This window comes from Chaetodon auriga, chromosome 23 (assembly GCF_051107435.1).
Source record: "Chaetodon auriga isolate fChaAug3 chromosome 23, fChaAug3.hap1, whole genome shotgun sequence".
In the NCBI taxonomy this organism is placed as follows: Eukaryota; Metazoa; Chordata; class Actinopteri; order Chaetodontiformes; family Chaetodontidae; genus Chaetodon; species Chaetodon auriga.
In genome coordinates this window covers 12,897,511-12,923,697 of record NC_135096.1, presented here as the reverse complement: position 1 = coordinate 12,923,697, position 26,187 = coordinate 12,897,511, and the positions used below count along the sequence as shown (strand labels likewise).

At 41.7% G+C, this 26,187-nt stretch overlaps 1 protein-coding gene across 1 annotated transcript in view; it reads left to right on the top strand.

Moving 5' to 3' along the window:
- The first annotated feature begins 708 nt into the window (after positions 1-708).
- prkx (protein kinase X-linked) overlaps positions 709-26,187 on the top strand; it is a 37,111-nt gene continuing 11,632 nt past the window's right edge. Inside the window, exons 1-4 of the mRNA XM_076723728.1 lie at positions 709-1,455; positions 9,999-10,167; positions 14,436-14,699; positions 22,627-22,746. Coding sequence (XP_076579843.1) covers positions 1,308-1,455; positions 9,999-10,167; positions 14,436-14,699; positions 22,627-22,746 — 701 coding nt within the window. The 5' untranslated portion in view covers positions 709-1,307. The remainder of the gene's footprint in view (positions 1,456-9,998; positions 10,168-14,435; positions 14,700-22,626; positions 22,747-26,187) is intronic.

Below are 26,187 nucleotides of genomic sequence, written 5' to 3'. Positions count from 1 at the left end.
AGCTGTTTGCAGACACATTAGCCATATCAACTTTGTAAGATGATAATATGTTGGTGCTTTGTTTACAACTTGTCCTCCGGTCTTAACCTATCATTATCTTAGTTGTTATTTGCAGATAAATTAAGTACCCCCACAGCCAAACCCTGAAATATAGAGACAAAAGAACAATGAGATAAGATTCAGCTTCCTTCAGAGAGCTGTAATTCCCATCACTGTATTAGTATTTTTAGTTTAGTTGTTAAGTTTCTTATTTATTTATTTATTTATTTATTTATTTACACTTTTTTTTACAAACTGTAGCTTTCTTGATTTACATCTTATTTCCCGGACCCCTGGGTGGTTTGAGTTAACTCATCATACCTGTGTTTATGACCACCCCCATCCTCAGACATCATTGGTTCATGTCCCAGAATGGCTTCGATTTCATTGGCCACATTTTGTCAACATGCAGACCCCGGCTCCCGTCCCCGTCAAGGCACATACAGTCAGCTAGGAAATACAGGAAGTTGAACTGTTTAGCTTAAAACGTATTTGGAATTCTTAAAATAACTGTCGCTTCACTTTCTTATAACAAAAATATTAATTGATTTTCGTCTAGAACACATTTTTTGCTGACAGAAAACAATGACATTCTCTTGGGAGACTTTACATTACTCAGCAAACGTTGCCATGCTAGTTAATATTTTTTATTTCGAAAGTCCAAACCGGATATTATTTGGATGGTAACCCTGTACCGCTTCCTGGTGGATGTACTCACCGGGAAGAACTGCTGGGTGAGGTCTGTTGTTGTTGCTGAGTAAATAATGAAGAAAATCAGTAAACTTGAGTCAGAAGAGCCATTGGACTCATCTAGTTAGTGAGGATTTAAAACTCTTGTCTATTTCGGACCAGCAGACATTTATTTGGGAGCTTCTCTTGTTCAGTTTCCCTCTCATACCTCCAGTGTTCCGGTGCATCTCCCATTAGCTCACTATGGATTGCTAGCTGCTAACCAAAGTCGCTAACGCTCCGTGCCAGTGCAGTGCACCTGTCACCGGTTTCTTTGTCTCACTCATGTCAGTGGCTTCATTGTGTATTGTCTGTTAATTAACAGGACTTGTTAACATAAACCTTAGCTACTTTTTCCGCCCACTTTTTCCAATGTGGAAGGCGTCGCTCTCCGATAACAAGCTGCACTGCCAAAGCTAGACAAAGAAGATGAACTGACGATAACTCCCTGCGCCTAGAAATGCACGATATGAGCTCCGTGTACGTCCCACTGGATATTTTTTAACCCAAATAGTCAGCTAGTCCCGAAAATTACAATTATGGCGTCCTCAAAAGCAAAGGTCGGAGTCAACAGTGAGACCAACTCCCTGAAAGAAAGTAAAAGCAACGCCAGTTGTTCAGCTGGAGAAGCGTCACCAAATAACCGGATATATTGCCTTGATGACCTGGAGACCATCGCTACAGTTGGTGAGTTATGAGTACATGTCATACAAATGACTGGCTTCTTGATGAAACTATTCATCATTTAATCTGTAAAACGGCATAAAACAGTGAAAAACACCCTTGATGTAACCCTAAAGTCCATGGTGGTGTCATCACATTTCCTGTTTTGCTTTACCAACAGTCCAAAACCCAAAGACACTAAATGGACTGCAGGGTAAAACAAGGATCTTGCTTGTTAAGACATTAAACTGCTGTTACTGCTCCTACATATCATAACATAGTGATAACATTCACATGTCAGTCTGCTGTCAGTATGTAAACTATGGTATTGTTGTGGTGTTGTAATCTAAAAATCTCAAATGATACTCAGCCTTGTCGTGTATACGCGTAAAACTATTTTTATCTGTGGCTGAGATTAGCTCAACAAAGGACACGTCTTCACACTAGTAAAGTTAAACAGTGGTTTTCACCAAAGACAAAAGAAAGGAAATTGAACGTCGAGCTGGGTGATACTGACTGAATCAAATTTCGTGGTATTTTTGAATGAAATTGGAATCAGTTTTGAGGATTTTTTGATGTGACATTGGGAGTCAAGCTGATACATTTACATGGAAATTGCGCAGCAAAGTTGTGAAGTCAGTATGACAGTCGTTCACTTTCATTACACGCAGCCAAAAGAGATAAAGATCTATGTGATAAGCTAGTATCACATTACAATGTAGAGCTGGACAGTCAACTAAATGCATCAAATGACAAGACTGTGAATCTTTAACCACCTACAATTTACTCTTATCAGTGTTCAATAACTACATAGTGCCAACAGCTTCAACAGCAACAACAACTACTGGACGTTTTGAGCAGACATTCAACCAACCAATAAGCCGAAAGTTTAGTCCAGAATTGTAAACTCGTTCATACTGTAATGAATTCAGACTAACATCAAGCGCGTAAGGACATATTTAAAATATTTTTACATTTATACTTGCATAAATGTGGCAGCTCATTGTGATCTAAATTTTCCATCATCATGCTTGCACTGCTGCAATAGGAAAAATCTGAACTGATATTCTCATGTCAACATATCAGTCCTTTATCAATATATTACACAGTCACAGCTGGCCTACTTTTTATCCTTTATCTTTTTGTCCTTTGAGTACATTTTGTTTGCATGAACAACGCTGCCGGCTGAGGTTTGTCCACCACAATCTGTACAATTATCTCATAATGTTGTTGTGTGGAAAGCTGCATATGCTGTGCTATAATCAAAATACTGTAGGGCGAAAAGGGACTCAGCTGAAGTATACAAAGTCAGCCAGCGTAGTCATTGTCTTTTCCATGCCGTGTGTTCATCGCAACAAATCATAAATCACATTTTAATCCTTATACATTTGATGGTGTGTGTATATGATAAGGTCATTTACTTAAGAATAAGCCAGACATATCTCAAATTTAATTTATGAGAGGCTAAAAAGAATATGATTTCTCATATTTCTATAAGTGTATGCATCTTCATGCTGTGGGAGTGGTGTACAGTTTGGTGAATCCAAACCACATAATAACCCATCAAGCTTACTCTTGTATATGTTATGTTTTTGGTGCTGTTGTCATCATCATGCAGACTGTACTTCTTAGTTAAGCAAGTCAATGGGACTCCAAACAGCAATAACCGTAACCAGCAGCTGTGAATCAGTTCATATTTTCTCAAAGCTCGATAGATCAGTTATCAGCCAAAATCACTGAAAGACATGGACTGTTCAGAAAGAGCCTGAAGTTATGTTCCATAAATTAGAGGTGTGTGAACTGTGGCCAGTAAGACAGGCAGTATTCAGAAGATGACATGCCGAGGTTAGTCCATGCTCAGGCAATGTCCTGCCCTTCAGTCATGACTGTTTGACTTGTCCAGAGTTTGATTCATGCCTACATCATTGTATTACACAAGAACTTATTCATGGAGGACCTTTTATGTGTCTTAATTGAAAAATAAAAATCTGTCCTAAGAAGAAAACTTGCAGGTAGACAACTAGACAAATACAGGGTGACATTAATTATTGATTAACATCAACATCAAGAACAATTATGCATGCCACCTGGAAGTTGCCAGATTTCACAGTGATGCCTTGATACAATAAAATGTTCTTAAAAGCTGTACTTAGCTGTACTTATAATAATTAAAGGGAAAACTTTTATGTTTGAAGGTTCAGTTAAGTCATCATCGTTTGTGTGTCTCTGGCAGAGCCTGAGAAAATAACTCCAAGCTAGAGGTGTGGAGTACGACTGTGCAATATCACTTTAAATCTTATTAAATGCACCTGTGCAGAAGATACCCCTGCTGTAGCTCATCCTGGTGTACTGCTAACTTGACTTGGTCAACATCTCTTTGGTGCACCAGTTCTTACTCATCTGCAACCAGGCCGGGCTGTGTTTCTCTAAAATTTCAGTCGTTTCAGAGTTACACTGGACATGTAGAGTTTATTAATCACTTACAGCTACTGCTTGAGCAATGCTAACTCGACTAACTGACGTTGTACTAGAACCTGTCATGTTACATTCTTTATTGTGCTTCAGGACGAGGCAGCAGCCAGTTTGAAGAAATTCATTTATGGTGCATATTGACGTGGCCAAAATTGGGTTATAATGTTTTTGGCTACTACTCCAGCCCTAGTGTGGATTTTCAGAGCTGTGGGTGGTTGACCAGGCAGGTTGGGTCTCATGAGAGATGCTGTCAAGTTGCAGTGTTGAAAACTTGTGCAATACTTGGAACTAAAAGTCAGGATATCTTGGCCACTGCTGCCTCCATTTTGACCATTCTTTTTTAAAATCTTCCTTTAAGCACCCCATTAATCACTTATGGATGAATGGAATAATTGTTTCAGTGCACTGACTTTTACTCAATGTTCTCACTGAAGGGTATTAACCATAGTCTTAAAGCTGACTGTGCGTTCAGTCCCTTCTGATTTAAGCCACATCCAAGTTAAATTCAAGTGAAACATGACATGAAGCGAATGTCCCTGGCTGGAATCAAACCAGGGGTGTTGTGGTTATATGGTATGTGTCTTAACCACGAGGCCAGTAGGATCCCTCTCTCCATTGTCCATCTCTATTTTCAGCAAGGAAACAGAACACCAAATGATTTATGTGTCGGGCGATGGGCGACTCTGAAATGCCGAGATTCTGCCAGAACCGAAAGGGTACTCACAAACAAAGTGCTTCTTATAAAGTGCCGCGCCATGTGGTCAACTCCTTTCCAACTGTTCCACTATTACGGTGTCAAAATGTGAGTTATGTTGGGAAAATGGCCCGTGTCTCCAGATAAAAAAAAAAAATGTTATTGTGGCATTGATTTATCACTATTTAGAGTGGAGGTCACTGCTTGATTGATGTGGACAGTTCAGTCACCAAAGGCTTGAATCTCAGATGTGTGCCTGGGTCTCAGTTCAATGTAAACGGTAGCTGTCCGAAGGGAGTTTTGGCTAGTTGACATGACAGTCAATTGATTGCACAGTTTATTTGTGGTTAACTGAGTGTGAGGGGCGTGCAGCACACCGGCCTTCATTGGTGAAACATTTTTAAGCTGTAAATGTAAAAATAAAATTCAGCAGTGGTCGGAGCACTCAGGTTAAGTCACTGGATGAGATAACTGCTTTTGCCATGATTGAAGAACATTCCAGCACACACATCATTTGAGATGCTCTTGTCCGACCGTGATGCCTCATATAAGTGCCCTTGATTGCTGTCTGTTCAGGTCAGAGCACAGCATCCTCATGAGCTCTGCATCTACTGTACGCATCTATCTCGGGCTTTTTTGGGGGGGAATATGCCTCAGGGAAGATCGAACAGAGAGGGACAAACTCTTCTTCAGCACAGTGACGGAAAATGCTCGATAACCTTGAGATTCTAACAGGGAATGTGCAACGAAGAGCAGCAGTCTTTAGTCTTCTACGTCGACAACAGTGCTGTGTGTTAGGGCTGACTGTGTGACAGCGTTGCGGCGGGCTGATCATAAAAGGCCAGATGGTGATGGAATTGATAGCAAACACTACAGAGTGATGACACTGCATCCTTCGAACCTCTTTCATTAACAGCGGTAGTTTGATTTTGCGGGCAGATCTAACATACATTGTGATTTATGATCTCATGCTGCATGCTATGAAAGACATCGAGTTCAATAATATGCATTAAGCTACATGCGGGCAACAAAGCCTGAGCTTAATGCCTGTCAGGGAGGTGTGCGGCAGGGAACGGCGTTCATCCTGTGCTGTTGGGAGAAAGCTCCAAGCTTATGAGCCCCGCATAAAAATCCAATTTGCCAAGCCATTTTGTCTGATGAGAGGGATTTGCTGCCTAAAACAAATCAGCTAAAGCTCTTTATATGCCTGCTGTTGTTTAATTGTCATTGAAATCATGAGGCAACTCTCTTGCGCCATTAGATTTATTCGTTGCTGTTACATGCTGTGGTAGCCTATATGACCCAGACAATATCACTTGAAGGCAGCAGCAACTGCAGTCCTGTCACAGCAAATGAATCAGCAGCATCCCTCCTATCCCCAACATGATATTTAGGGATTTGTCGATCTGGCTCGTGTGAATAAAAGCTGCATCCTGCCAGTACAACAGGAATTTCAAGAGTTGCGTGCAGTGCATTTGTTTTCCTAAGCCCCAGAAACAGAGCAGGTGGAAGAGGAGTCAGGGATGACCCAGTTTCCAGAGGGGTAAATATCAGTTACAGCACATTACTTTCTGAAATCAACTGGCCGTTTCGAGGTTGAGTCTCGCTGTCAGTTGCCTTTGTCCCCGCCTGGTTTCTGATAACAACCCCAGCTCAGGAAATACCACAGAAGCAGCTCTATGATTTATTGCATCGCGAAGTGTCGAATGAGAATGTGTGATCTTGTTTGTCTCTCCCCTCCATGCATGTGTTTAAACACTCACACAATGCGGTGAAGGGGTTCTTCAGCAAGGTGAAATGTTACACTGGTTCAGCACGTTGTTATGCCGAGGAGCAGAGGAGATACATGACAGCTCCTCCTATCCCATCATCAGAAGCGTCTTCTACTTGTGTTTTCTTGTTGTGGGACATTTGTAGGTATTTTTCATGCATTATTTTCAGGTTTGGAGGTAGGGCGATGTGATATTATTGCGATAATATCACAATATTTCAGTGTATTTCTGTCATATTGATATTCTTGACGAAGCCAGAAAGGCTTTTATGCACTTCAGACTCATGGTGTAAGTGGTACCAGAACGAAATTGGAGCAGGATGGAGCGGGAGATAAGGCGACGCTCCAACTTTTTAATACATCCGCTCAACGCTCCATCCAAAATCCTACCGCCGCTAACACTCTGCTCACATATTCTGCTTGGTCAGGCAGGAGGACAACGCTCGCTGCAGGAGCGGGAGGTCAGTTGTAGTGAGGTATTAGCCGAACGGAGTACCTATGGACTACCTAGAAACTTAATTAAACACACAGAAAAGCTGAGTTGTGACTGATTTGTCTCTGATGCGCCGTCTTCTCTAGAAAGCATTCGCTGATTGCAATCGATCCCTAGTTCCGACTTCCTTCTCATGGGTTCGCTGTTGATTTCAGCCTCGCATTTATTGCTCTTCTAAAATGGCCTCACCTTTGCTGACTTCATCAGATTTGAAAAAGCCACGCACCGTATAATCCTGCTCAGAAAGCAACAGCATGTTCCAAGAGATGTAGTCGCATTGCTCGAAAAGTTTGACATTATGGAGAAATGAGGTGTTCACCTGACGGAGATGGTGTACTGCTGTGCCTGTGTTGCTATGGCAACACTAATAAGCATGAGACAAAGGTTCATTGTTGGTAAAGCAGAGGAACGAGACAGCCGGCTTTTCATTAGGAAGTTGCAGCAGTTCCATGTCTGACTCAGAGTGACTGTTATATCACATATTGTCATCAGCCATTTGTTGTCTCCCTCGCTGCTCATCAGCGCGGCGGGAATGAAATGCCAAATGTTTCTCCTCGTGTTTAGGAAGGAAACAGCAACAGAGCTCAGGGCAATGTGAGGCCACAGAACTGTAGTCATCCCACCTCAGGAGAACTTGTCTTTCTATCCTCAACGCGCCTGCTCCTGTCGGATTTCCAAGCGTTACTGCCCACTCGGCTGTCTCGCCATCACACTCTGACCCAGATTGACGGTCTTGATCGCTTCTTTCAAACAGCAGTGTTTTATTTTAGCCAAAGAATATCAGCACAGTCACTCAACAAGCCACCGTTAGCAACAAGAAATACAAGTCTGACACTCAAGACCTCTTTGAAAAGTACAACTGAAAAGCAAAAAGGGAAGTGAAAAAGAAAAGGTGGGGAGTTGGAAGGATGTTATGTCGTTTCTCATAGCAACAGATAGAGACCAGATGTTTCAGACTGGTCAGCTGCAGCCGCTGTGTTGTTTTTTACAGATCATGTGTGATAAAGATGGAAGTGTCATTCAATTTCCCTGACATGTAACAGACTACAGCTGGTGTAGAAAGACACCCATCATGTATGTCAATTTAAGACACACACAAACACACACACGCGCACGCACGTGGCCAGTTCTCGACTGTTCTCTGTTCTATGTAATTGAGGTGAGATCATTTAGAAACAGTGTCTCAATCAAAGATGTCTTCGATTTTCCTGAACTGACCTGTCAGTTACTTATCAGCCAACAAACTATATATAAATGTGTGCAAGTAAGTAAAGTGGTTGGTAATCTCCCTCCTTTGGGAAGCTCTTTGGTTGGTGACACTTGAAATGTTCAGTTAAGCTACATTAACTTTATCTTGGCCAAATTAACTGAACGCTGACGTGGCCTAACTTTAACTTTAGCTTGCACTTTGGCTGAGGGAGAGGACTCGCTAAGTGCAGTGTGACGCAATGCAAACTTTTCCCCTCTTAAATTCCTATGTGACGCAAGCCCTCCTCTTCTCGAGGCATTGTAGCCGGTGGCGCCTGATGCGTGTCCAGTCATGGAAAGAGCATTTACTAAGTACTTTACTTACTTAAACCTCTAGTTCACTGTATTTCAAAGCAGAATATTTCCCTTTTCACAGCGCCACATTTATCAGACAGCTATAATTATTAGTGTTTTTGCATATTATTTTTTCATCTCGAACATTTGATCTGCTTCTTGAGGCTAAAACATGATGCATTGTTCCTTGTCTCCCCCTTATCAAATCATCCAAAACCTTTTTAATGTGGACTGAAACTGAAATATACTGACTGAACTGCATAATATGATTTTTAGGACTTTTAAGATTAAAGCTTCTGCAGTTAAATTGTCCAATAATTAGACAGTTCACATCAGCTCCACCTCATCCAACTACAACAGGAATGCTCCTCAGAAATGAATGCATAAGTGATAATACCTGCTGTGTATATGAAGTGCAATTAAAGGGGCCATTCAGCATGATGAGTACTTTAACTTTTAGTACTTGCGGACAATACTTTTGTGTTTTTACTTACAGTCTTGCATTTTAAAATGTGGAGTATTCAGTAAAAGGAAGTAAAGGATCTGATACCTCGACCCTTGTGCGTGTCAAAGCTCCATGCCTTTTGTTTTTCATGTGTCAAATCCAACAAACTGCTGGATGGTTGCTAGATGTGTATCGTGCTCCACAAAAACAGCTATTTAATCATATTCGCTCTTTGTATGGGTGCATTCTGGACACTTTCCCCTCCACTGTATGTGGAGATAACGAAGCGGGTTATATTTTGGCTCATTTTGTCACACGTTATGGTGCGTAAAGCAACCGCAGCTTGCAGCCCTGTGTTGTAGAATGATAAATAAATGAACCTTGAACCTTGAAAAAAACAGGGTGTGAATGCAATCATGCGTCAGACTCTGGATGTAATATCATCTGCCAGACCACCTCTGGAGGTGACTGGATGTCAGGTGTAAATCCAACCTGTTCATCTGTGAGGAAAAGCCAGCTAGAGGTTACACTCATCATGTCTGCTCTGGGCTCAGAGCCAGAACCATCACAGAACCTGTGCATCGTCTGCTGCCACCAGTCATTAGTCTGTCCCCTTATCTGGACTGAGAGAGTCACAGTGGCAGTGTTCAAAGCCTCTGCAGTTCTAAACTTGTCTTTTCTCTCACCTCCTACAAAACACAAGATCCGGAAAGTAAATGCACACTGTGCCATACCATATATGTATTGCATTGACTTACTTATCTATTTAGCAGGTGCACCTTGCCTGTGAAGTGATGACGTTGGTTAAAATCCGCTTTGAAATTAAGTATTTTGCTCATGACGCAAATGACGCTGTAGTAGATGCATTGAAATCTTACCTACAGGTAGATTAATAGTGCAAATATTCATTGGATGTGGCTCTAGATGAGATCAGTTTTTCAGATGAATGAATTTTAAGGCCGTTGATTGAGTGCATGGAATATGGAGTATTCATTTATGCATCCATTAATGACAAATGTTTGAACATCAGTGTGGTATACAGCACCCAAACATAATCAATAAATGCTTATTTGTCATAGTAGTGCGCAGTGGATTCTTGTCACAGTTGTTAATCCTCACACCCTTCATCCCCTTGTCTCCACCGCCTCAGGCACAGGGACTTTTGGCAGAGTCTTCCTCGTCAAGGACAAGAAGAGCAGGGCCTTCTACGCCCTGAAGCAGATGAAGATCCCCGATGTGATCCGACTGAAGCAGGAGCAGCACGTCCACAATGAGAAGGAGGTGCTGACGGAGGTCAACCACCCCTTCCTCATCCGCCTGTGAGTCTGCGCCTGCACAGCCTTCGATACTATCACAATGCTCATGTGCCAATTCGATTTGTATTGCCGTTCTTAAGTATTGTATAATGTATATATATATATCCACATTTAAGCCTGGTAGTCAGTGTCTGTCTGAGGCCAGTTGGGATCACTAATTTATTTGAAGGATCTAAAATCAGAATAACAGTTGAGAAAATGATTTATTTCAGCTCTTTATTTCTTTTATCACATTCCCAGTGGGTCAGAAGTTTACATACACTCAATAATTAGTTACATTGCCTTTAAGTGGTCGAATTTGGGTCAGATATTTCAGCTAGCCTCACAATGAGTTGCTGGAATTTTGGCTCCTTCCTCCTGACAGAGCTGCTGCAAGTGAGTCAGGTTTGCAGGACTCCTTGCATGCACATGCTTTTTCTGTTATGCCCACAATTTTTCTATTGGATTGAGGTCAGGGATTTGCGATGGCTACTCTGATACCTTGACTCTGTTGTCCTTAAGCCGCTTTGCCACAACATCGGGGAATATGCTATGGGTCATTGCCCATTCGGAGGGCCCGTTTGTGAATAAGCTTTAACTTCCTAGCTGATGTCTTGAAATGTTCAATAGGACATAATTTTCCTTCCTCATGAAGCCATCTATTTTGTGAAGTCCCTCCTGCAACCAATAACTGCAACTCCAGCTTCACGTTAAGATGGTGTTCATCGCCTTGCAGCTCCCCTGTTTTCCTCCAAACATAATGACGGCCATTGCGGCCAACCAGTTCAATTTTTGTAATATCAGAGCAGAGGACAAAAAGTAAGATCTTTGTCCCCATGTGCAGTTGTAAACTGTAGTCTGTTTTTTTATGTTGGGTTTTGGAGCACTGGCATCTTGTTGCTGAGCAGACTTTCAGGTTAAGCAATATGGGACTCATTTTACTGTGGATAAAGATACTTTCTTACCTGTTTCGTCCAGCATCTTCACAATGTCCTCTGGGATTGATTTGCACTTGTTGTGCCAAGGTACCTTCATCTCTCGGAGGCAGAACACATATTTTTCCCGAGTGGTCTGATGGCTGTGTGGTACCATGGAATTTGTACAGATGAGTGAGGAACCTTCGGGCAAATTGCTTCCAAGAATGACCCAGACATTTGATGGTCATTTTAAGGTGGGGATGTATGGGGCTTGACTCACTTTTAGAGCCAGCCACAAGTGGCCTTTCCAGGAACTGCAGTTGTGGCGAATTTCTTTTGGTTTTCTCATGATATCAAGCAAATCGGAGTCAAAACTCAAAAACTGGCCACCCTTCAGTATCCAAGCCAAGTCCTTAAAGACTGATCTGCTGCCACCCCAAGTAAGGTGCAAAATGAGGTCTTTTCGTGTCTCAATAGAAGATAAACAGTGCCAAAAATCTAAAATCTAAAAGGTGAATGATACAGAGCATAGCTATGTATGTACCAGATGAAATACGAAGCACAGGACAGTCTGCCACTGCCTGATAGAACATCCTCACATTGAATGGAGCCTCTGCAGAAAGTAAAACCAGCTCTGCCCCGTCTTACACAACCCTGGCATTCTTAGCCCTTGTTGAACAGTGTCCACATCCACCCACTGGATGGAAATGCAATGTAGCAGGTGTTTTCCGCCAACTGAAGTCCAACACCCACTCGTTCGTCTTACCAGTGTAAAGCTGCAGGTTGTTCAGCCCACACCACTCAACGAAGGACTCTGCAACACTCCTGTACTCAGCCTCCTTCTCCTCGCTGATGCAGCCCACAATCGCAGGGTCGACCGAGAACCTCTGCCAGTGGAGAGCACAGATTTTGATTTTGGTCACTGTAGAGGAAAGATGGCACCAAATCTGGCAGCCCTCACTGTGACCATAAACTAGGCTAACAATGTCTGGACTCCATACTTAACACACAAACTTTAGCATTGTTCCAAAAATGGTGCACTGTTTCTTTAAAGCAATTGTGTTTTTCAACCTGCTTAAATATTTACCTTTTTTGTCTTCTATCTCATTAGATATACATAATAAATCAGTTGTATTCTTATAGGAATTTCCATAATAGAGTAAATTTCCCCACTGATACAAATCCAATATAATCTGAAGATTTAAGGAGCAGACTCTGAGAGAAATGGGGGTGATTTTCTCCACAGATCAGTCACATTGGACTTTTTTTGGCGTAATAAAATACTATATCTGTCTCTCCCGAGCATGTTCTTTATTTAAGTGGAGAGGAGTTTTATCCCTGAGCAAATTTTCTCCAGTTTTAGTACGAATAACCACTTCCAAAAAGTCTCTCCCATTTATGCTTTGCTGTACTTTCACTCTTAAAATCTGATGTGTTTATTTGATGAATAGTCTTGCGCTACCTGATCAAATTATAGGTGTTTCTAAACAGTATTTACTAAGCAAAATATAATCTGGTTTTCACAGCCTAGAAAAAGACATTTTAAGCTTTGTGATGTTTTGTTCTGTTCACCGCAGCCTTGTATTAACCACCACAGTATGATATGGTGGTAGGTTGTACTCCCTGTTATTAGATAAGGACTCCTGAGCATATCTGGCTTCAACACAGTGAGAGAGCCATATACAGCACAGTGAGAGGATTTTTAGTCGTAGAAAGGCTCACTATGTGCAGTTTTAGTTGTGTTGTAGCTTTGCAGACTGACAACAGCAACCTTACAGCTTTCTGACACAATCATATGCTGTGATCAATGCTGAGGGAAACTCCAAATCCTGAATTTGTCAATTGTTTGTTGATAGATGTTAGTTGTTTTGGTGGTTTCTATACTGGATACTGTATGCTGCTTCCGGCTAGCCTGTGATGTGTAATTGATTGACAGCTCATGAATCACCTTGTTAGAGTTGAGAGAACGGTGACTTGCCTTTGCTAGCTTACATAGTGTTGAACGATGGAAGGACTGTTGCAATCAAAACATCCCATGCATCTCACAGCAGCATTGCACTCTTAAAGAACTTGTTGGTTTTGTTCAAGCAGTGCTAAGTTAATCCATCTCCGTTGTTCTGACAGAAGTATGCACATACACTCACAGCAAAACAGGCTCTGTGTTTTGCTTTTTTCAGCACACTATTGTGTTGAATAAATTTAGTTCAGGTGACATTAAGCAGGTCTGGCTGCAGCTTAGCCAGAGGTGGCAATATATATGGAAATATGTACTACTTAGGGTTAAATTCCAGCAATTGAGAGCCCACATTTTTTCCAGAATTTTAGCAAAAATTTACTCCTTTTCCCTGTAAGAAAAGGCTGTGACTATGGTTGCATACCAAAGACCATCACATATGCTGAAGATACAAAGACGCCTTCCCCAAACCTCATTAACATTGTTTCAAAGAATTTCTTTCTGTAATAAAACTAGTTCAACTTTTCAGCTGCAGCGTTTCCTCCAGTTACTTTTCATGCTCTGAGGCACCATACAGTTCAGCTGTGCGGTGAAACAGTCAGGTCAGGTCACCCGATAATGATGTTTTTAAAGTAGCTGACACAAGAATGTTGGAAAATGAAAGAAAATTTGATGTGTTATGGTGTCATTGGACACAGCAGCCACTGTGCTATGCCATCACAATATATAAATATAGAATAATTTATGTTAAATGTTCGTTGCGTGATTGACAAAATGATGACAGTGTTTCCAAATGACCTCAACCACCTACTATACTAGAATTTATCTGTAATGAGCCAATATTGGCTGACCTGTTTATCAGTCGGTTACTTATCTGTTCAAAATAAGGATGCAAGTGAGAGAAAAACCATCATCAAACAGACTAAACTATGGCAGCTTTGAACAGTTGTCTGGTCATAATACCTGCACATGGTTGTTAGTGCAGTACTGTATATTTGGAGATCAATGTGATTGTAGATTTGAGATTAACTGTAGCTTGAGAAAACAGAAAAAAGCAAAAGGAACTGCGGAGATAAAATGGCAGCATAAGAAAGAGCCACTAATCGTCTTTGTGGCCGGCAGCCAGCACTTATGGAAAACACTGGAGCCTCCTCCGTCTTCATCACTGACAGTGCTGTCTTGTTTTTATTCCTCTGAAGTGCCCTTCCTGCAGAAATAGTTGTTGCACACTGCTCCAAACCTCACTGGGGGATAAAAGAGTCTGAGACTGATACAGCCTCTCATTTTATCTGATTTCCTCAACTCGTCAGACGGTACTTTAATGCTTTTACCCTCCGATGGACACGTAGGGCAAATGTGGGCTGATCAAGTTACTTACTGTTCAGCATTTGTTGACATTCATGCGTCCTGTTATTTCTCAGGTTCTGGACCCACCATGACGAGCGCTTCCTCTACATGCTGATGGACTACGTGCCGGGTGGCGAGCTTTTCAGCTTCCTACGAAGCCGTGGCCGCTTCAGCAATGCCACTGGCCTCTTCTATACCTCTGAGATCGTATGCGCCATCGAGTACCTCCACTCCAAAGAAATCGTCTACCGCGACCTGAAGCCCGAGAACATCCTGCTGGACAGCGAAGGACACATCCGCCTCACTGACTTCGGCTTCGCTAAGAAGCTCTCTGACAGGTGATAGAAATAATATCAGTATTGATTTTGACAACCACGATTACAGAGTGATTTATTAAGTAGTTTAAATGAGCTGAAACAAACCAAATTGGCAGTATATGCAAGGGGAGAGATAAAACATGGTAATAAAAACCAGTTAATAAATCGTGTACTACCACAAAGTTTAAGTAGGGATTTAAAAGATGATATTGATTTTCAGTCAGAGCTCAGACTGTTTCAGGCCCAAAGTCTAGGAGCTCTGATTGAAAAGACAACTTATTTATAATATAAACTTGGCACCAGCCAGTGGTTTGTTTGTTGGACACCAGCAATGATAATGGATTCATTGTGTTGGTGGTTTATTGGGGAAAGCAATGACAAACATATTCTGGTTTCAGCTTCTGAAAATATTGAAGATCAGCAAATTCTCACATTTATGCCACATTTAACTTGGTTGTCTGTGGGTTCGGCACCGACTGAATGGTGATTTGAAGACATTTCTGACAGTTTATTGCATAGAGGTGCATTAAGTTAAAAGTACTCTCGCCCCTCACACTATAAGTCTGATTGGCTGGAAGTTTGATACCAACAAGTCCAGCTCAATGTGCTCTACAAAAAATAAAAAAATAACATAAATAGAAATTGTTGGATTTTGCCAGCTTCAGTACTAAAATGGGCGTGAGATACACATTTCTATTAGAAATGAGCAAGATCAGTCAAAAAAACATGGGCGCCATCAAAAACAAAAGACTTTATATGGGGTGGAGCTTCAAAGAAAGCTGCCGCAAGTTGTTGATTTGTCCAATCATCATCAATGTGGGTACATATCTTCAGGCCCTGACCTACAGAAGCATTTTGATCCCAACAAATAGGAGGCACCACAATACCAAACACGAGTACCTCAAAACCCAGTGGACAGAATTTCACCAATTTTAGTGTCAATGAAAATCTGAAGTGCCATATTAATTGCTGCAAGTGGGTTAACTATTTTTTATGACAAGAATTGTCTCAATTGGCCCGTTCATGGCGTTTCATAATTTATTAAACTTGATTTTAATTGCTTTGTGTAGACGTCATACAAGATGTTTAATCGACACGACCTCTATGCATAACCTTGTGCTTCTGTGGTCATTCCATTAATGTGACAGCCTTCAGTTTATACTTGTCACAGGTTTGACCTCATCAGTTTGCCGTTGTGACATTTACGTCAAAGTGACTGGAGCGTTTATTCAGACATGACACCAACATGGAAAAGTACCCAGCACCATTGTGTCATGAAGCCCGTCTTTTAAAGGGGCTTTACTTTTGGATGTGCTATGGGGTTATAGGTGTTTGTTTCCTTCTGTTTCCTTCCTTCCCGAAGCATGTGTGGCTGGGTAACAGTCGAGGATTCTCCGCTCTCAGCTCACGGTGTTTGATGCTTGATTGATTGTCAGTAGTAAGGGAATGACAAAGCAGCTGTCAGTCCGCGACGTACGTCTGAGCTCATACTGTACATTTGCTCACAGGCTGTGCTTTACAAGCTGCGTTTCCATTTCGTTTCTATGTGTACAATGTGGATTTGGTGGAAATTCCTGATTAAACTTGAAGAAACACGTCGAAGACTTTGTGTAGTCCAGAGGTCATCCCGTTCCACACTAGTCCACAATACGCTTTGTATTGGTTTTTAGGGCTTGTATATTTAAGTTTCGGTGACTGAGCCTTTCTCCCGTCTTTCCCCCTTCTGATATGGATACTTGCTACTGGTTCCCAACCTTGGGGTTAAGGCCCCTCTTGATTCACAACCTAAATCTGAGAAAAAATTAAGTTCTGCTCCACAAAATGATATTTTTCGTGATGGAATTTCAACTTATGTGTCACCTTTTGCTTTTTTTTTCTTGTGAGATATAGGACAGTTTTACCTTGATGGGTCTCTCAAAATGATTTGTTAATAACAAAATGGCAAGATTGCAGCAACATTACATTAAAAAAATGAATGCTGTATTTCTGCTGTTAACCTTGTGATCGTGGAGATGAAAGATAAAATAGTTGTCACTGCAACCTTTCCAGAGTTGTTTCCTGTCTGTGATTAATGCAAGATGCTGTGCGGCGTTTTGGCATCTGATAAACCTGTAAAAGCTTTCATTATTTGCTCCAAATGGGGTTCTATGGGGTTGTATTTCAGTCTCTCACAGCCCCACCAACGCAGCCCCCTGCACTGTTTTGATTCGGAGCTGTTATCAGTGTGAATCCCTGCCCTCAATATGTTTAAAATGAAGTGCCTCTTGGGTTGTCTGATCGGGTCTGAAACCCCTTCTGATTGGGAATCTTGGGAATTGGGAATCTTACAATCGCACCCAGTTTCTGCTGCAGCTGGCAAGGTGTGCGGAGATATGGAAGCAGTATGAGTTTAAACTTCGTATCAAGGCTGCAAAGACATACGAAAGACACAGAGTTGTTGGAGAGAGGGAGGTGGGAGGTAGGAGGAGGCTGTGACAGGGGATTTTTATGCGACAACAGTCCAGACCAGGTAGGAACACTGTGACTTTCGACGTGATCAAAGTTTTATGGACCGGTTTGTTTCATGCTCAATGAACCCTCGGGCTCTTGCTGTTTGCTGGCTGGGGTAGCCACATTTTATTTCCGCTTTGAATTCAATTAGTTTGGCCCATTACCTCATGACATGATTAACTTGTTAAATGGTTGATGTGGACATTTAACTACTGTGGGCAAATACAGTGTTTGACATTAGAGGAATGAGGAAAAGGCATCCTGCTCATTTCCTGTGTGTGTTCAGTGTCCTTGAAAAGATCATATTTTCTTCTGGGAATTTGAGGGTCTCCTCACAACTCCAAGAAACCCCCGGCAGTGCCACTGAAGGACATACTTCCCCCAACTGATGTCATTTAGTCTGAACTAGATATACAGTGAGCGAGGCCTCCCGGCGACCTCGGCAGAATTGAAAAGATGCTCTGTAGAGGAGAAGAGACGGCTTTATATCTGCACTGCAGCCTTGCTTACTGCAGTGTTTCTCCCAAGTGTTTCACCCAGCACTGCGTTGACCCCCGCTGACATGTAAACATAATGGAGTAAGATTACATTTTCCCCCAGACTGGGAGAGCAAAACAGATGGGGAGTAGATACCTCTCTGATGTGCAAGTGACTCACTTATATAAATGGAGGGCAGCAGAATTGCCTGCGATAGGAAGACAACTGCCTCATTGCCACTAGCTCTCTTGTACTTTGCTCGTTCAGGAGGTGATATAGCGTCATCACAGCCTGGTCCTCCCCATGCTGCCACAGTGTCCCCTGCTGGCGGACAAACTCATCGACACATTTAAACACGGAGCCCTTTTTAACGACACACGACGCCCTGAAGAGCAACAACACAAGTGTCTTCTTTCCATCGCGGCCACGCCTGCTCTATACCCCACACTCTATTCCCCCAACATCAGCAGCCTCTTCATCCTCCACCAGGACCAACATCATTTCCATACAAATTACCGTCACCATGGCAACTGGCCGAAAGAGGTCATTACCCAGGTGATATCAGTGACAGACGATGAAAAGCTGGCGACAGGCCAAGTGCTCTTCATCAGAGGACAAGTGGTTTTCACAGAGAACACTGTGCATGTTTGTTAGACATGCACAGCGTGTCAATCAGCTGTTCTGTCAGCCAGAAGGATGCGAGCCAGAGGCAAATAATCTGCTTTAGACTTCCTGCTATTGTTCACGCTCGCCAGGCATCCTTCACTTATTGTCCAGTACTTGTGTTTGGACTCTCGCCCTCATCACACTTACATCCTGTGGTTGCCCAGCCAATACTGACTGACACCTCCAGATCTATTTCCCCCACAAGTATCGTCGCAGTACTATGAAAGATGACATTGCTGGGTCGGGTGTCACGGACAGATCACTTTACCTATGGGTGTTGTCTTTCCCGTGCAACTGGAGTGTCTATTTTACACACAGTGTGGAATGTACAAGTGTATACAGAGCGATCACTTACAAACAATCATGGCCACTTAACACGCTGACAATAAGTGACTGTGGTAGTTACATATTTTCATAAGCAGAAGGGGGGTTCTGAACATTACATATTAATATGAGCAACTTACTTTTAACAATTGTGATGCATTCCCAAAATTGCCCATCTGTCCAAGTAATTTTAAGATAGTTGCACTTTTATTGATGTTTCGCAAATGTTCTCAATGCTCCCCACAAATTTGACAACCCGTCACTCATTTTAATGATTTATCTTAAAAAATGGTGAACGTTTAATGTTCCAGCTTCTCAAATGTGAGAATTTGCTGCTGTGTCCCTGTCTGAAGTTGTAGTAGCTATTAAAACAATTGATTCATTTGGAAAATAAATTGCCAGATTAATTAATGATGAAAAATAACAGTTAGTTCTCACTCAAATTGCTGCAGTGCTTTTGATATCGCTTGATCGAACTGAAGGTTTTAATTTAAGGTAGAAGAAGAAATCATTCCACTCTGCTAAAGATAAACAGAGAGCAAGTACAAAAAAGGTTGCACCCCCCCAAAATGTAATTTTTATTATTATTTAACTTTTATTCCAGTTCATTTTTCAGTATGGTAATTCTGAAATGTGTATTTTACCAAAATTACCCACCTTACACCTGCTGGACATGAACTCGTTGACGCTCAGTGTTGATGATAGGTTAAAAAGACTCAATCCCGAAGCTAAATGAAAATCGAACATGTGTACTGCCTGCGTCAATACAAGCTGTCCAACCTTAACTGGTTTGAATGCTGTAGCAACACCAATCACAAGATCCAGTGGAAACCCCCCATTTTAGCATCTGTACATTGGCTGCTTGTAGACATTAGAACAGATTTTAATGACCGCATTTAAGGTGTGTATGAGGATGGCCTCTGGCTATTTGTCTGACCTGCTAACCTCATAATAGCCTGAGATACAAGGTAGGTCTCCATTGATGATTCCAGGCCTGCCAACTGTAGATTGACCTGCCTGACATTTCTTTTTTCTTTTTTTTTTTCAATTGGCAAAGAGAATAGTCAGAATTGAGGTCAGTGTGCTGACTTGGCCTTGGTCAAAGATTCTCTGAAATGAATTGGAAGCGTGTGTACAGACCTAAATTTTTCAGAAGACAGCATTTACCAAATTCATTAAAAAGATTGGAAGTGTGATTCATATGTCTTTGGAACAATTTCTAATAAGTATATCACAGTTAGTTTCCAAGCTAACAGGGCTTGCTGATGGAATTTTGCTCATTTGATGGTTGATTTTTTTTTTTGTTTTGTTTTGTTTTGTTTTGCCTGACAATTTGGCAAGAAACCTTAAATGAATTAGTAGTATTGCTGAAATCCAGGACTTGAAGACCTCCTTCTGCTTAGCTATTGGAAAGTACAAATCTTTGAAGCTTATGTGATTTATTCTTCCAGATAAAATCCAGAAAAAATCTGTGGACCCCTGTGTTGAATCATTTACAAATAAAGATAATAATGGTTTAGTTTGTTTGAGAATAGAACACAACTGGTTCTCAGCATTGTATCATGCACCACTTGGGAAATTTGTAGCAAAAATTAGGATTCCCTCAGAATTTGTGTAATTTACAAGACTAATTGACAATAATACATTGGGCATCCAGGCCTGACCCTTCTATTAATGTGGAATCTTTTAGAGGTGTAAAATTATTTATAACTGAGCCATTAATTTCTTTGTAAAACATCCTGACAATATCAACAATGTGAAAAAAAAAGTGCCTTAGACTTAATCGCCAACAAAAACTCTCTCATACCACAGCTCTCCTGGGTAGCACCTGATTTCAAAATCATTTGCCTCCGGTCCGATAATGGACAATGGATTTTCTCCCAAATTGAAGGTCAGAGGAAGAAATTAAAAATAGAAGTTAATCTTCTATTAAACCATGTGAATTTACTTGCACTAGGGTTGAGGAAATGCCATGCATCAGTCAAAGAAAGGTTGGAGGAGAGCAATGAAACAAGGTTATTACTCTGTGAAGCTTGGTTTAGCCTGGGAGGGTATCTATCCAACCTTTCATCGGAACATTCATTAATGTCGCTGCAGAGGATTATACATGGACCACAGTACGTATTGTTAAGTAAAATTAAATCAGCCTCAGTTCTTTTGCATAACAAAAAACATTGTCTTCCTCTTGGTGATACACATGACATCAAGAGAATTAAATGTAAAATCCATAGAGGGGAAAAAAAAGACTCCAATGGCTGAAATACTGGTGAGATTACAGCAAAAGACTAAAAGAAAAAGCTTACCGCTGTCGAGATTACAAACAAATTATGACTGTCTCATGAAGTGGCAGCTCGAAAAGAATAATATTTTGAGTGTGATTGTTTCCAATAGTTTTTGAGTTTGATAGATCCCTTTCTTGAAGGGGAATAACAGAGAAAGATTAAATCAACGAGCGAGTCTTTTAGACGTATGACTCATGGTTGCATTTCAGAAAGAGTGGGCCTATTTTCTTTTCACGTTTTTCATGTCCTTGAATGAAACTCCTTCAACGGCCTCGCACGGTTCCATTTTGAAGATAAGAAACATAAAATATTCACACATGAAACGCAAATTTTGACTTAGCTTCTTAATTAACTAAGCCGATAAGGTGCAATTTGGACTCCTGTTTCTCCACACAGCGTTTCTGTTGCCTCTGAATTGTCAATCTTTTATTCCATTTTCCACAAAAGGACCATGGAAAGAGGCTCTTTGACCCTCTCCCCTTGCTTTCCTCACTAAAGGCCAAAGCTTCTCTCTTGCTGCTTTCTCCTCTGCAGACAGTGCTTCTGTAATCTTTATCTTGTTGTTGAGAAGAAACCTTTGAGCCTTTCACCTCCTTCCATCACGACATTGCTTAATTGCAAACGGGATAATGGTTGATCTGCTTGAACTCTCTTGTCGCCACTGCCGAATGCAATGGATGACGTTGACCTTGTCCTTCAGACTGTCACATATTTTGGGAGTCACTTTCCTTTGTATATCAGTGATCCAGCTCCTGATGTTTTCTCCATCTTTCTCCCTCACATCACGAATCTTTAGTGACTATCTCTGACTGTAACGCTGCAGCAATACCTGACTGCAGTGTCTTATTTCCTACTTGTGCTTTATGATATTTTTTCATGCTTTCCAGTGTTTGTTTCTGTGTAACATCCAGAGAGATTTTTCTCCCATCATGTCATCAGACGGTTCACAGATTGCTTCTAGGATTTCAGCATTTTCTCTGCTGTCACACTTCGCTTTTGTCGTTGGAGGTTTCAAAGGATTGTCTGGGAGTTGAAACACCAGGACATCAGATTGGATGTCTTCAACTTCAAACCACTTAACATCTTCTATAAATGCTTGTCGGCATTCAAATCCTGCATGGCTACAAGGTTATTACAAGCCCAAGTCCCCGTGTGTCTTGTCTGGTGTAACACCAGCATCAGCTTCCTCCATTTTCATGGCCATGGTCAATTTTTTTTTCTTTTTTCTTTTTTCTTTTTTTTTTTTTGCCTATTCTTTCTCCCATTACATCATTACATCATTGTCTAATCACAAATCCTTCAATTTACCTGAGCAAAAACATACACCGTTCCACAGTGCCTCCATCTTGGCCATCCCTGACCTGCCTGTCATATTCCACATGCCATATTTACATAACAATAGAAAAGAAAAAAGGCAACATAATAAAGATAACAAGCTAACATGAGCATACACGCATACACAAGTAAACAGTGCTGTCATAGTTAGGTGAAATTATCATGTCGTTTACATATAAAACCCAGAAGTGAAACCCCACATCAGAGAAGCTGCAACCACAGAATGTTTGGTTTGTGCTTGAAAAATAACTTAAATAACAGATTTATTGACTAATCATTTAAGAGCAACCCCAAACATGTGGAAATAGAGCTCAACTCATGTACAACCTATATTTAAAATGTGTTTTCACACCTGTCCCTTTTTGTCTGATCAGGACCTGGACTCTGTGTGGCACTCCGGAGTACTTGGCTCCTGAAGTCATCCAAAGCAAAGGTCACGGCCGAGCGGTGGACTGGTGGGCACTGGGCATCCTCATCTTTGAAATGTTGGCTGGGTAAGTGCTGCAGTGTACAGTGCACACCACACTCGACCTATTTTAAAACACCAGGGGGCGCTCTCCTCCTCCAGAGCAACTGAGGTGAGGCAGCACTGAACAACACCTCTGTTCAAGAGCATCTCAGCCCTTTTGGACAAATACTGTTAAGACACAGTTTATCTAGAAAAATGTGAGTTCTGCTGCTGTGCCCAACATCTCTGAGATGTTAGCCCCGTCTGAGAGATCAGAGAAATGTCTGCAGAAAGAATTTCACATGCTCAAAACTCACACACACAGGTGAAAAATCCCTCTGTGTAGCCCAGACAGCGAACTCTTAAGCAACTCTCCACGTGGCTGGAATTGATGATCATCTCTCAAAACAATACTAAAATCACACAGTAACACGAGCACCTGTACAAGAGTGATGCAATCCCACATAACAGCCCTGCAAGTAAAACTCAGTGAGAGAACAGAGCAGTGGAGGAGCCTGTGTACATGGAACAAAGGAATTAATCAATTAATCATATAGCTGTTATTGTGTCAGTGTAGGAAATCTATTCATTGGGTGCTTATTGAATACCACAGAGCTGCGACCAATTAATCTGTGAATGAGAATCATTGTTGGAGGTGAAGAACAATGACGCTGATCCCCCTTCAGAAAGCGCTCCGGTTTATTCTAATGTTCTCAGTCATTCTCAGTGAATGATAATGCGTGCGCCTTATTGGCATTCAGAGAGAACAGGCCTGAAGGTTGAGATTGACTTAAACATTGATTGGGACAGGGACACACCAGGTGTTAATTCATTGAATCAAATAGCATGGCCTTACATGAATATTGGCTGGTATTTTTTGCCAATATTCAATAGCTTTTGTTTTTATATAAGACTCTTGTCATACATCTTGTCATTTTCTACCTCCGCCCTAATACAGTGGAGGTAAATAGAATTTAGTTTGTGGTCATCTATGACAGGTGAATGCGCATCAAGGCTGAGAGATGAGATCTGTATTTGGTTTTTATCAGTGTAAGAGACAGTTTAACCACACTGTATTTACTATTTGGACCAAGTCACACACAGAGGACGCTGTCATGCTACTTCTTGCTCCATTTAAATGCATCCATTCTCTCTCGCTGGAGACTCTGTCAGGTTGCAGGATGGTTTTTGTCACATCCTCCAATCCATCAAAGAGCAGCCCTCCAAAATGCTGCAACTCTGCTCTGCACTCCCCGCTGATAGCTTGTGCAGTGCTCAGTCCTCGCCACTTCGATAAAACAACACCCCCAGCGCAGGAAGACATGGGACGTCAGAGTTTAGCCTTTTTGTGTTTGTCAGAAATTCTGAAAGTCTTTCAGCCGATGTAAAAAACACACCAGTTATCCGCTCCATGTGAATGCCAATGTTACATCCTGCACCACATTTTGGTACAGTCTTCATTAGCTTCAAGCCACGGCACATCTTGGAGCCAGAGACTGAACCAAAAAAAAAATAAAGCCGTTGGCCATGAAACCAAAACAGTGAGCCAAGAGAGCCTCAGTAGAACTGAGACCTGCAGAGTGGGTGACAATTATACGTGGGTTCATCACAACAAGCGTCAACTTTAATGTTCCACTCATGATCATTTCATCCGTTGTTTATGTCGAATATTGATTGGTGCAGCTTTAATGCAACAGCAATGGTGACCTAAATTTAGCATTTAGGTCAAAGCACACAAGCCCCACGGAGCCACTGACAGAGGTGCAGACCCTCAGGCTTATTGAACTGTAATTCCATTCATCTCCATTGCATTGTGGTGAGTGCAGAAATTACATAGCCAGATATCTCAAAACGAAAATATGATTGGTTTATTAACAGTAGTGGACCTGATACTATGTGAAGTTTGATTAAATATGCCGTCCATCATGATTAACATGGACAGGATTGGTCTAACCTTGCCCCTTTTAAGTAGTGTGCAGCACCTTTTGTCTAGTCCTATTGAGAGATCACCCGTGTGTGAACCTGCCTTGCTCTCACCCCTACATCCATATTCTTTATATCCTGTTCGGAAAAGCGATGTGACTTTGAGTTTGCGAAGAGACTGTGACCTTCTCCCAGCATTCATCAGGACAGGCTTTGAAGTGTTGCAGTCCTGGCAGAGGCTGGATGCCACTGCGCTGCCCCCAGCACCTCAGCAGGCAAGACGGAGGGCTCTCTTCATCTTGCGGTATTGTGTGGCTGTTTGTCAGAGGTCCTGATCCAAGAATGTAGCAGCTGCTTCTGAAAAGTCAGGGGTGGTAGATCATCCTCCTCTGGGGTGACGCACAAGTTGAGAAAACATTCAGCGATGGGTCAGGGCCCCAAAGGGAGGAAGCCAAGAGAGAGCTGGAAAAAAAGGGGTCTTCCCTCCATAAGACTGCCTTCAGGGTCAGATTTCTGCTCTTAATGGAAACCAATCATCCTGTGTGTATATGGAGTTGTGCACGTGGTTGTGTATATGAAGTCCCCACACCAAAATCAAGATCTTACTTCCCACTTATCTGTAAACAGCGTTCAGTAATACCGCTGGACACATATCTATCATTCTTGAGACATTCAAGGGACGCACCTTATCGTTTTACCTGATGCTACACAGCAAAGTAACAGTGTTATGAGTCGAAATGTAATTCGGCATGTATCTGATACACCAACCTGTATGTATTTTTTCCAAAGAAATCTTAATTTTTGGAACAGTTCGCCTCTCATTCCCAAGGTCAACTCCCACTAAGCTTGTTCAGGTAACCAGAGGAGGCTGAGTCATGTGTTTTTGTGAACACATAAGGACACATTATGTGTTTCTCAATGCACTGACTTCTAATTGTTGATTGTACACTGTTTTGTCTTCATAATATTTGGTTTTGGCCTTGGTGCCCAGCATTGTGGCGATGGTGCCCCAATAAATTTGTTTTTTTTACAGTGGTTCCCTCAGCCCCATTTGCAAGAGGGTTTGGCTCAGGGTCACTTCCATGGGAATTTTTTCAGTAAATTGCATCAAAAAGTATTTTAATGCAAAAAAGAATCCCACTATGGGATTTTAATTAAAGAAGAGAAAAATGAAACACGTCTGGGCCATCTCATTAAGAGCGCTCTATAAATTTGTCACTCAATTCTAATCTCTTATGCACAAAGAAAATATCAGTATAATAAAAAAAAAAAAAAAGTTGGTGCGAAGATTGTTCACCTGTGAGATCTCTCTCTCTCTCTCGTACTGTTAGAATGTGCTAACTTGTCTGGTCCTAGTACTTTTCCATTTTCCCTTAGTGTTATGTGGCTGTCTGTCTGTTCCCCTGTCTGTTTTAGCTGGGCGTGTCCCTGCACTCAGCTGGCTCCACCCTACCAGCAGCACACCTGGGGCACATGAGCCTGATTAGGGCTGAGTATTTAAGGAAGGCTCTCAGCTTTGCCTGTTGCCAAATTATCCTGACCTCCTCCAGGAGTTCCCTGACTG